This window comes from Platalea leucorodia (genome assembly GCF_965183815.1).
Source record: "Platalea leucorodia genome assembly, chromosome: 9".
NCBI classification, from domain to species: domain Eukaryota; kingdom Metazoa; phylum Chordata; class Aves; order Pelecaniformes; family Threskiornithidae; genus Platalea; species Platalea leucorodia.
In genome coordinates this window covers 8,443,151-8,455,491 of record NC_138831.1, presented here as the reverse complement: position 1 = coordinate 8,455,491, position 12,341 = coordinate 8,443,151, and the positions used below count along the sequence as shown (strand labels likewise).

At 43.6% G+C, this 12,341-nt stretch overlaps 1 protein-coding gene across 9 annotated transcripts in view; it reads left to right on the top strand.

The window, feature by feature from the left end:
- MAGI1 (membrane associated guanylate kinase, WW and PDZ domain containing 1) overlaps nucleotides 1–12,341 on the top strand; it is a gene marked incomplete at its 5' end in the record, with an annotated part of 358,756 nt that overhangs the window by 300,601 nt on the left and 45,814 nt on the right. For all 9 annotated transcript variants that reach the window (XM_082321191.1, XM_082321192.1, XM_082321194.1 and 6 more), the window contains 2 exons: nucleotides 1,404–1,586; nucleotides 2,683–3,303. In XM_082321191.1, the coding sequence (XP_082177317.1) occupies nucleotides 1,404–1,586; nucleotides 2,683–3,303 (804 nt within the window). The remainder of the gene's footprint in view (nucleotides 1–1,403; nucleotides 1,587–2,682; nucleotides 3,304–12,341) is intronic.

Sequence of the window (12,341 nt, the reverse complement as noted above, 5' to 3'; positions counted from 1 at the left end):
GCTGCTGTGGTGTGTTAGTACAGGGCAAGTTCACCCTGTATTTGTAGGCAGGCGCCAGCGAGCTGTGTTAGTCCTGCTTGCCTTTTGAACCAGAAATCAGCACAGGACCAAGTCCCACCGCACGCTGCCTCTCAGCTATGTTTGTTACCTGAGACGCTGGGTTGCACTTTGATAGTCAGGGCTTTTTTGCAGCTTGGGGTCTGAGCAGAGCATCTGCCCGTGATGTGCAGGATTACCGTGTTCCTGTGCTACACTTCAAAGGCAGAAGACTGCAAGTCCTCACGCTGCCCCCTCATGAATAATCTTCAAATGTACTTTTTTTCTCCCAGTCAAAGGCTTACAAGTCTCAAATCCCCTCACTCTCCCTCAAGGTCTCCTTTCTGAACAGAGGCCCACGGCAATGCTGCTGAAGTTTTTGAAAGTATGCCAGCTCTCCTGGCTGCGATACACACTGCTGATCCTGGAGCTGTCACCAGAGGGCTTAGTGGCACAGTCTTTTCCCCTCTAAGCATTAAAAACAATTAAAAGTGCAAAGGTGTTTAGTGTTGGCACTGTGAAGTACAGAAACTGTGATTCCTTTTCTGAGCCTGTGCAACATGCTTTGCAAGGATGCGCTTTTGTCTTTGGAGCACCTCGTTCCCTCTTAACCGTGCTCCCAGAGAGCATTAACAGCCCTCCAGCACAGCCGCTCAGGTCCTGGGCCGCTCTTTGATCCGTACTTCACAACAGCGCTGTTTCATCCACAACAGGCAAGGAGCAGAAAGGAAAGAGAAAAGACTTCAAACAGTGTCTGAAGACCAACCATCAGCGCCCTCCCCTTTTTCACCGGAGGAGGTCACAGGGTGGTAGCGATGGTGGGGCGGAGGGGGGCATGCTAAAGGGTTACTCAGTGTCCTGCCACAGCTCAGAAGTTGCTTTTTGCTCAGTGGGTTGGGAGAAAGCCAAGTGGTAAAAAACATACTGATATTCCTTTCTGCAGAAATTCTTGCTGCAGACTCCTTCTGTAGGAGGCCTTTGTGCTGCCCCTGTCCCATCCTTCCTGGGATGGATATAACTTCAAGACAGACAGAAGACACATATCTAAGCCAGCATTGCCAGCTTTAATATATTCCATTCCTTAATGCAGCATGTTTTCCCCTTTGTAGCCTTGGGGCTTTGGTGTGCACAACCACAGCTAACAAAGCACCAGGTACTAGGGGTTTTGCTCACTCTTTTTACTGCATGATTGGATCCAAGGAGACAGGTGGAGTGCGATGAGGTGAGAGGATGCTGGAGTGAAGTTCAGTCCCGTCCCAGCACACCGCTGCGTTTGTCCGTGTACTTGTTAGAGCGGGGAGGGGCAGAGAAAAAACAGATCAGACGCTGCCTGCCTGTTTATAGATTTTTCCAAACTTCCTACACAGGAAAACCTTTTTTTACACGAAACCCTTCTGAGTTGAAAGGGAAGTTCATCCACACCAAGCTAAGGAAAAGCAGCAGGGGTTTTGGCTTCACCGTCGTTGGAGGGGATGAGCCGGATGAATTTCTCCAAATCAAAAGTTTGGTGCTTGACGGCCCCGCAGCACTGGATGGCAAAATGGAAACAGGTACCGATGCTTTAAATCAAAATCACCACCACCACTTTGGTTTATGTTTTTACAGCTGGTTTTATGTGCAATTCATAAAGAACTTTAGTCCTCATCCCTTTTTTGGGGATGATTCAGCTTTCCCATCAGCAAGCAAGGAAGTGAGATACATTGAGGGATATGTTCAAAATCTTATAGCAAGGCACTTCACATGCTGGAAATTCACTTCAGGTGTCAAAATATCCTGCTGGGGGCTCTGCCAGCTCCTGCTCTCCCCACGCTGACCTGCAGCGAGGAGCCAGCGGTCGTAGGGTCCCGCGTCAGGCTGCGGGTTACTGCGCCCTGCTGTGGCAATGGCTGTGGTATTTTTGTAGGGCTGCATCACTGTGTGTTTTGTATCTGCCATGCCACTCACCCCCTCTCCAAAGCTACTCTCAGGGAGTGGGCAGAGGAGTGGGCTGCTTTTCATTTCCCTGTGTGGAGGCACCAAGGGCCAACTTGTTTTGCCAGAGATTAGGCCCAGCATGATGAAATCCCTGTTGGGGTTCACCTGAGGTCACAACTCCTCACTTGCAAGTGGAGCACCACAGCACTAAACATCCTTGCGTTGCAGCCCCAGTGTTAAAAAATGAATCATAACTTAATCAATACCTAGATTTCAAGCCGAAGTATGTCTGAGACATGACATGTGGCACCGTATTTGAGCAGTTGGTATTTGAGAGCCTTCTGTTATAGCTCTCATGTGCTCTCAGTTTTGTTTCTATCATATGTCAGTGTAGCACAGTGTGTAACAGTGAGAGCCCGGCTTCGAAATAACTGTTAAATGAGCCATATACCATAATTTGAATTTATTAATTTTTTGTGTGAGCCAATTCCATTTTCACTTTCAGAAACGTTTATGTACATAAAGGCTTTATGCAGTGAATCCGTTGTGTACAGGTAGTTCTTGCTTGCCCAAGTGTCACTGCTACTTTTCCTTGCAAAGGTACTTAAATGCTACTGTTTACCTGTGAGTGGTACCTGTGGATGCTGCAGATCAGCTTGCAAGCTCTAGTCCTCACCTTCCTGGGGTGCACAAAATGTATATGTTTGGTATCTCTGTCTGTGTCCTCTGCAGGGGACGTCATCGTCAGCGTGAACGATACCTGTGTGCTGGGGCACACTCATGCTCAAGTTGTGAAAATCTTCCAGTCCATCCCCATCGGTGCCAGCGTGGACCTCGAACTGTGCCGAGGCTACCCCCTGCCCTTTGATCCCGATGATCCCAACACGAGCCTGGTTACATCCGTGGCAATTTTGGACAAAGAGCCGATCATTGTGAATGGCCAGGAAAATTACGACTCCCCAGCAAGCCACAGTAGTAAAACAGGGAAAGTAAATGGCACAAAGGAAGCAAGACCCAGCAGCCCGGCTGAGGTCTCTTCCAACGGACCCCATGGTTACCCCAATGACACGGTCTCTTTGGCATCTTCGATAGCAACACAACCTGAACTCATAACTGTGCATATAGTGAAAGGGCCTATGGGCTTTGGGTTTACTATAGCAGACAGTCCCGGTGGGGGCGGCCAAAGAGTGAAACAAATCGTGGACAGCCCGCGGTGCCGCGGCCTGAAGGAGGGCGATCTTATAGTCGAAGTCAACAAGAAGAATGTGCAGAGCCTCACTCACAACCAGGTGGTGGATATGCTGATTGAATGTCCTAAGGGAAGCGAAGTCACGTTGCTGGTGCAGCGAGGAGGTAAGTCTTCAAAACCACTTTAAAATATTTCTTCTTGAAAGTTTAAAAAAATGCATGTCATGAAAGACCTGCTCTCCTAAGCTTCTCTGTAGGAGTGGTTTATGTCCTGAGGCGTAGGAACTGCCCCAAGTTGGCAGTTGTCAGGTCACATAGATGGTTAAAATTATTTATTGTTTGATGCTGCACTGGGGGGAATGTGCATGTAGTTCCCACATGCACGTGCGCTACACAGGTCTTCTGGTAATGCACAAAAGGTGGTATGGTTACACCTTTACTTCCATAACAAACCCTGATTTCATGCTCGTAAAATTTATTTTAAATAGAACACGGACATTTCTTGAGCTGTTTCGGGAGATGGAAGAGGCTGGTAATATGTTCTGTCATTTGCAGTGTTCAAAATCAGATATCCAATGACTTTTCACTGTGGAAGGGTTACACTTGGGATACAATTGGAAGTGGAGGAGAGAGTTTAAACTTCTCCAAGTTGTAAGCAATTGAAATGTTACTTCTGGACATGTTTGTTTGCTGCGGAATCGGGAGCTGAGCTCATTTTTGGTTGCACTGCTGAGAGGCCACCAGCAGGTACAAAAAACAGCCTACAGGCAGTACGTCTGCAGCCCACATGGGAGCACTGGGAGCATGGGTGGTAGGTAACCTGTCCGTGGGGTCAGTCCATCCACAGGAGCTCTTTCCCTGCACGTAGTAAGTGTAAAGTAATCTGAGGTAGCACACTCAAGCTTGCAGGGGAAGTCCATGTCAGCTCTTGAGTGCAAAGTCAAGAGCAGAGGGGTCAGCTCTCCCTCTCTCTGCTCTGGCATTGGCAGCGGGGATCTGAGAGGGGCAAAGCCCCGGCCCCGCTCTGCTCCCTTTCCCATGCAGCGGTTTTTATGGACAACATGCACGTTGGTGCTCAGCGCCTCGCATGCTGCAGAGACAGAGTTAAGCTGACAAGGAGGTGCTGGACGCAGCCCCCAGCCAGCCCTGGGAGGAGTGTTTGATATAAAAGTACTTTTCTGATGCCTCTTCTAAAGTGTTTTGATTGTAGTAAGTTAGCCACAAAAGCCAGTCCGTTTTAATGGGGGACAAGCCGCCTTCTGAATTTGCAACTCTGGTTTGTTGTTTTTAAAGACCTATTTCAAGGAATTGAGGAGATTGATTCTGCAATTAACAGCAGCTCTGGAGAAAGCACTGCCTTTATTATACTCCTTCCTTTCCGAGTGCTTACTGTGTTTTTGTATTTTGATAGTAAATGAAAAAGTAGAGAACAGAATATATTAAGAATTCTCCAATTTTCAAAGTGTGAGTTCCTTAAAGACTTTCAATACTAGAGAGGTTTAAAAAATGCACTGCATTCTCATGATTAATATATGTATTACGGAGAAAATATGGTTGGAAGAAAAATAGCAGCTATTATTAATCCTCCTGGAGAGCGTATATATATCTGGTAACACCATACATTAATTATTTGAATTGTGGCTGACATTTAATAATCCTCCTTATGCCTTGAAGGCATAATGAAAAGATTTGATGAGGAAATAAAAGCATAGTTTTAATAAGATAGTAAATAGTTCCGTGGTAATCTTGCTGAATCTCACTCATCTTTTTTTATTTAATTGAGATACTAACCACATGTTGAGCATTTGCTATCACCTTCCTAGAGAGATACCATATCATTCCCCTTGAACTGCCTCTCTCCCTCCTTCAAGGTCCTGCCATTTCCATCTCAGCATAGAGCACTTGCAGTTCCAAATTTCACGCTCTCGTGGTACAGGACTCAGAAACTGTGGTGGCCCTGGATCCACGGTTGGTCATTGAAACACATTTTTCTTCACATCCAGAAGGCGGCTGGACCAAAAGGCACACAAGCTGTGGCACAGAAGCCAAGCAGAGTACAGACAGCAATAGTAGCCCCAGCATCAAAAGCAGCCGGGTTTCTTTAAAGCTTGTAAGATGGAGCTGGCTAAAATGCACCTGGCACTCAGCGCTGCTGCACTTGCATCCTTTCTCCTGTAACTTTACCTCGTGTTACCCCCGCCGAGTCTTTTATCAGAAGTACCATCCCCAGACAAGGTGCCGCTGTTTATTTTGGTCCGATTACAGAAATGTATTTGGCTCTGGTGTCTGACAAGCTCCTTCAGGGCTCTTGAAGCAGTTCTTCTTTAGCTTCACTGTCAGTTGTCCTTTCCTCCTCCTCCCTCTGGTGTCCAGTGAAGAAAATGCTCAGATGCTGTCAGGCATCCTTGCATTAGCCTAACATTTGCATTCAGTCAGGCTTCGCATGAAGCATCCCTGCAACACTAAGGCTGGTGTTCAGAGCTGTCGAAAGGATTTGTCAGAAGTGATTACTAATCAGGCAGAAAAATATCAGAAAGAGATGCGTAATATATGGGAAAAGCTCTGCCTGCTCCAAGCTACTGGTGCACTCCCAACAGCGAGGTTTAATTGTTAAAATGCAAACCCACAGCCGCTGAGAGCACCCTGTAAAATATTTACTGTAAAGTGTATTCAGCTGAAGCGCTGGCTTATGGGAGCGGGCGAGTCCTGCCGTTGCCTTTGAGCGAGGAACAGAAGGGTGGTTTCAGGAGGGGTGAAGCTGAAATGCCCCCTCAGTGTGCTCGGTTGCTCACGTGTCACCTGAAAATCATTTGCAGGACTCGTACAAGATCAGGGCAGGGGGATAAATACATTAAGAGAGGGACAATGTCAGGTCATTGAGATTGTGCTTTCCAGAGGCCCCACAGAAAACTTGCCTTATCTATGTTCTGGTTTATTTTTTTATTTTCCCCTTCCTCCTCCCCTCTCTAGGCCTTAATTGTATTATTGCTGTTGTTTTCCTATTTCACCTATACATAGTGCTGGATAAAACTCACTGAGCACATCTCATGGTTTGGACTTCAGCACTTGAGGGGTTCAGGCAGGATGAACTCTGAGCAGAGGCAGGGGGCAGAGGAGCGAATTGGGCTGTACGCAAGACCAGATCGGGAACGCTGCTTTTGCTTAGCAAAATGAATGGACAGAGAGGACAAAATTAGTGTCTCTAACTATTAGGTAGGAGAGACAGGAGATACTTAAACTGAAGAGAGATCTTGGCTGAAGAACAACTGGGCGTTGTTCGGCTGTGAGTAATTTAAACTGTAAATAAGAAGAAAGTGCCAACCCATTAGAGCTTGTAAGTCAAACTGGAGGAGGCGTAAAGCCTTTGCTGCCTGAAGGTAAAGCCAGCACGTTTGAAGGGGATATGACACGGTGCCTGCAACAGCAGAGGAGATGCTTGATAACCCAGCAGGACCATTCAGGGGCTGGGTACGTGAAAGTAAACCAGTGCTACGGGTTACAAAATGCAGAATTAAGCATATGTTTTTGTCCCTGCACTGCACAATGTGATTACACCTTTCAGTTATTTTAAAAAATTATTGTTAATAAGGCCACAAAAGGCACACCTTTATTTTGAATATTTGTAGCTGAAAAGGTTCTTTTAACCTTGTACCTACAAAGTACATAAAGTACTTTTCTCAAAAAAAAAAAAAAAAAAAAAAAAAAAGCAAAGAAGGTAATAATATTTGCCACTTGAAATCCATTTGTCATTGAAGTCTTGTCTACGCACAGTAATCAACTGAAATAAGCGATTCTCAAATACCTCTCCATTTTGCACAGATTCTATTCATAATAAAAGCAACATTTTGTCAGAATAATTTCCCTGCTTCCCAAGGGACTTTTATTGTGGGAGTTGTGTCTATGCTGGGGCAGGTAGGGGGCTGTTTCAGAGCAAGTTATTCTGCAAAAATACCATGCTGTATTTTTTGGAGTCACTAAGATCTTCCATTTGCTTCAGTGAGAACATTTGTGCATCTTATTGATGTATTTTGTGAGTTACCTCAGGTTAAAGAGGATTATTTTTTTTCCTTTTTTTTCCCTTTTTTTTTAATGTCAGTCTTCAGGTCATCCAAAAATATTGTGATTAGTTTGTGTTCAGTTATAAGAATTAAGCTGAGCAGTTTTCATGCAGGTTTGAATGGACAGTTTCCCTTCAAAGCTTTCACAGTTAGTGCTCACTAGCATCTTTATTCACCAGAAGGTTGAAAATAGCATAAACCTTGAGCCTGATCTACGTAATCCCCTTGAAGATGTGTTCCCACTTTGCTCCAGATCAAAGTAAAAGCATGCAGGTGAAATGTCACTCACATGTCATGTGCAAATCAGTGGAGTTTCTAATAGCTTTCCCTAGTGCCAAATTCACATTAGACTGGGGAATGGAAATCCATCTTCTGAAAAATATAAGATATATATGCTAGAGTTTCAAAACTACATGTATTTTATGGGAAGAAGAACCAATGCAACATTACCTGTCTAAATGCCTGTCAGTGGGCGCCTGGGTCTTACCTCCATGTAAAAGCAAAGTCCATAGTAAATTCCCTGTTCGTGGTTCCATTGAATGGAAGGTGTTCGTGGGGAGCGATGAGGTAGGTGGAAGTGGGGAGAGGCCTGTGCCAACAGTCCTGCTCATTTGGTCCTTGACTCAGTGGTCATAAGAAGGTCCTTGTGATACATAAAACTACAACAAAGATTTGCAGCAATGGAACAAAATGACAAAGCTCTAAAACAATAAACCTATTAAGTCTCCTTAGCTAGATGGGCCTTCCCTTGCTGTTCCGGTGATGCTCTTGGCACGTGAGGGTAATTAACCTCCAACACTTTCCACAGAGAGGAGTTGATCCTCCTTCTTCTGCTGAAAATGCATGCTAGAGTCAACTGCCCTGGACTTGAAGGCTCTTTCTGTAGCCTAAGATGGAAGGACATCTTTTTTCTCTATTTGTCTTGTGTCTGTGCCATTGAAACATTGCATAATAATATAAAGATAGGGATCTTTTTCTTTACACTGCTTGCTGCAGCTTCAGGCTTCCCACAGCCAGGGTAGAGAGAGTTACAAGATCCTTTAGACACAGTGGGAAAACTTTACAAGCAATACATCATAACAACTTATAATTGCAAGCACATTATAACAGTATAATTGAAAGCAGATTGCTCTTTGAGATCCAGAGTGTCAAAATACAATGCTCAGGTATAAATGAGCAGGGGCATTGAGGATTAAATATCTGAGCTGAGTGAAATCCATTACCACTGCAGGTTTCAGATGACATCTCCTCACTACTTGGTCCTCTCTGCCCCACCACAAATGCCTGCCAGTCTGAATTTTATAATCAAAAATACTGTATTTGTACTTGTTTATTGAGATCCTCTCCCCCCATGGAAATGAATTTTTCCCTTCCTGTCCTTACCAGAAGTGCTGGAAATGGATCATTTAGTGGTAAGTGCCAAACAAAAAAAAGAGCAATATCTCACAGTGTTGGAATTAGAGCTCCTTTTCAGATGCTATCCCTAATGATGTAAAACCATGGTAATTAGAGCTGCAATCAGCTATTCAGTGCAGACTTGAACTCTTTTGAACAAGCCACTCACTTCTGTTTGCCCTTTAGGCTTGCAGTGAAGAGCGAGTTGAAAGTCATGCCACTTAAGCATCTAGCTGCCAGAAAATTTCAAACTGTCTTAGCAGCTGCTGAATTAGAGAAAAAGTGAGTCCAAACTACATTTAGGACAAAAATCACAACCTGGGAATCATCTGACCGTTACCACAGAGCATGTTTGCCTGTGCCAAAGCTTCTGGAAAGGGAAGAAAAGTTCACCATTTCCAGCAGTGTTTTCAGTTCCTAATACAGAGGGAGCAGAGCATTATGCTGAGGTCTTTGTCCCGTGTTTGGATCTGTAGGAACCGCCCCGAACCCTATCTGACTGAGCACAGAGCTGCCGGTACCGATCATCGTGCAAGCCACCTTTATGGCTGGTTTTCTTTCTCTACTCCCCAGCCTACCACGTTGTGGCAGCTTCTTCCCTCACCCAGAGCAGGAGCAGAGCTAATTCCTCTCTGCCATCTGGTGTGCTCAACTGACCTCTACGTTTTTTGAAAATCCCATTTCAAGTCACCTCTTTTTTCCTTGCCTTACCTTCTGTCAACCACCACCAGCTACCAAAGCTCCCAGTACCTTCTGCTCAGGTATCTCCCATCAAACCAGTTTGTTGAATCTCTCAGCAATTTGTCACTCAGCATAGGTTATTTTGAGCTGTACACTGAAACATATCTGATATTGTAGTGCAAATAATACCATCCAGAAATAACAGGTGGGGGGATATTTTTAATAGCATAGGCACCCCTCACTTGTTAGTAAATTATATTGAAAAAATCAGAATCATAGTATGCTTGAAGAAATACATGTCCATGTGTAATGCCAGGATTTATTTTTCAAGTTCATTACTTTGTATTCCAGGGTTCTTACTGTGTAATTCCAGAGTTATGGATCTCCTGATTAAATTGGGAATCTCATTTGGCATTTAGAAATCTGTCTTCAATTGTTTCCTCGTATTTATTTTTGTTACTATTTCCTTTAAAGGGATTTGCATGGGAAGAAGGGAATCAGATTAGTAAAGTTTGTAAGTTGGTCTACAAACTGCATTAGAAATGAAATGAAATGTTTTTAAAATGTTTTGCAATGTTTCTTTTCCATTTTCTGAAAACAGACAATCCTAGTAAAAATACGTTGCTAAAACTTAGGACTTATGTGCAGAGAAGGAGCAGGTCTGGGGGAACCTTTAGTTGGCAGTAGCTGCGTCTTTTTTTTTCCCAAACCACCACGTCACTCTTTGTTACTCTCTTCTCTCTGTTAAGTGGAATTATATCCTAACAAGGCCAAAAAAAGCTGATGAGACCTTAAAGCAAGTTTAATGTCACATTTACTATTCTCTTACAGCCTTATTCTGATTAGGGACTAGTATTTCAAGGAGCAGATACAAAAATCAGTTGAAGTCAGGAAAAGATGAAATAAAGGAAATGTTACACATGTTGATATTTTTAATAAGAAGTTTGAAGTTCATACCCCTTATTAGAATTGCTTATGTGCGTGTATTTCAATCCACTGTGCAAGTTAATTTTCCTCTAAACAGCTCCAGAGCGTTAGATACGCCTTTTTGGGGCAACGCTGTGTATTGTTATGCAGCACCATACACTGATCACTGGTAATTGGTTTTGTAAAGCAAGCTAGCAGGAACTTGTTTTCTCTTTGTGATAAAAATAAGCCAAACTTAACATTTAAAAGCAGGTCGTCTTATAAATAATGTAATATTTTGGGATTACGCAGTGTTTTTCTCCTTCAAAGTGCTTTACAAGTGTTAATCTTAGTGACATTAGCAGTTTGTTTTTGATGATCTGAATTTGCAAGGTTTGGGATACCTGCTTGCCAAAAACATGAAAGGGGAAATTTGGGTGCTGCTGAAGTCCATGGCAAGGCTCCCATTAGACTCCAGGAAGCAGCAGGGTTTCACCAAGGTTTTGGATGCCTACAAATGCCTGCAGCCACAAAGGGTAATTGTCGGTAGCTTGTTCAGACACCAAATAGTTTGATATGCGTTACTAATGTTCATACAAATAGTGCATTTATGGGATCTAATTAGTTAGCGTTACCAGGTCGTGCTGGAGTTTCTCAATGCAAGGCATCCAGTTGAAATAGTAAGCAACAAATTCAGATATCAACCTCAAAAATCCCAAGTGCTTAAAAATCCTACATTAAGCTCCTGAAATTCCAGATATAAAAATACCACATTGGAGTTCTTTCTGCCTTTTTATTTCAAGCCTCTAGTATTCGTATCCAATTGCCTTTTCTAAACCCTGGGAGGCAACTAAGAAACTCCAAACAAAGCACCTTGTCATATGAGCACCTGATTCCAAAACCAACAGCTTTATAATATTACAGTTCTGATAATAAAGGAGAATTGGCATCGCTGGTATGTGGACATTTTAATTGCCTGCAGAATTTCCAGCTCTTGCTGGTGTGATACATAAAAAGTGATGACACTAATCTGTTAGTCGTTTGAGGCACAAGTGTTTTCCCCTCAGCTACCCTTCATTAACTCCATTTGCACTGATTCTCTTCTAGAAATGAGTAAGCAAATGAAGAGATGCCTGTGAAATCTGCTTTTTGGGTCAACATTAGTTTTACATCAGTTGCCCTGCATTTTTGTGGCAGTGCGGCCTGTCTATGCTATAGGTTGTGTCCCCCAGATATATGTGTCATCTGAGCTGCAGAGTCGCTTGGAAGGGTAAAACAGGATGGAACAGTTGCTGATTCATTGCTTGGCATTTTGTTACACATTTTGCATTAATTTCAAGGGCTGAGATAATTTCCTAAAGTTTTGAGATATTTCACGAAGCGTGCCTTAAGGGCAGGAGGAAACCTGTACTTTAATTATTGAGGAGGTGAACAATTAACGTATTTGAAGTAATGGAATAACGTTGGTTTTGCATGATCTTGCGTGCTGACAGCACAATAAAGGTGGTGCGCACGTTATGCGCACGAGTGCCTTTCTGTGGCAGGCAATCTAGATCTGCTTTAAAATCAGTAAGAAAACCAAAGCATTTGCCGAATGTTGGAAGAAAAAAAATGTCTGAAATCTTCCCATCAGGATGTTTTATTGCATGAACCACCTTATCTTGCAGAAAGCAGTAGGCTCTTAGATGAGAACAAAACAGGAGGTTGCTTAGCAAATGAAAGATGAGAGCTCTGAAATTCTTCCTAAAGGCTTTTTTCTCTCCCTAGCTTGAGGTTTTGAAAGTTGGCTTTTTTTTTCCCCTTATGTTTTGATTTGGTTTTGGTATTAAATGCTGAAGTGGTATCAGTGGAGCAACTCAAACCCACACAGTGTTGGTTTATATCAAATGCGATGTGATGTAACACAAGGTGGCACAGCAGAGCCTAATACTATGCATTAGATAAGGCAGATTTAGCTAGAGATGTGCCTCCCACATCTTCATCGGGATTTGCACAGCAGGAAATGGAGCAGACTTGGAGCTGTGCAGCAAGGAGGGGTTCATTCCGCCCAGTTTTTCCTCCTACCCTTGCATACCGCCTGTGTGGCATTTTGGTGTGCAGGTACTTGTAAATAACGAGTTTTTATCAGCTACGTTGCAGGTAGGTGCGGTGGCTGCTGCCTTG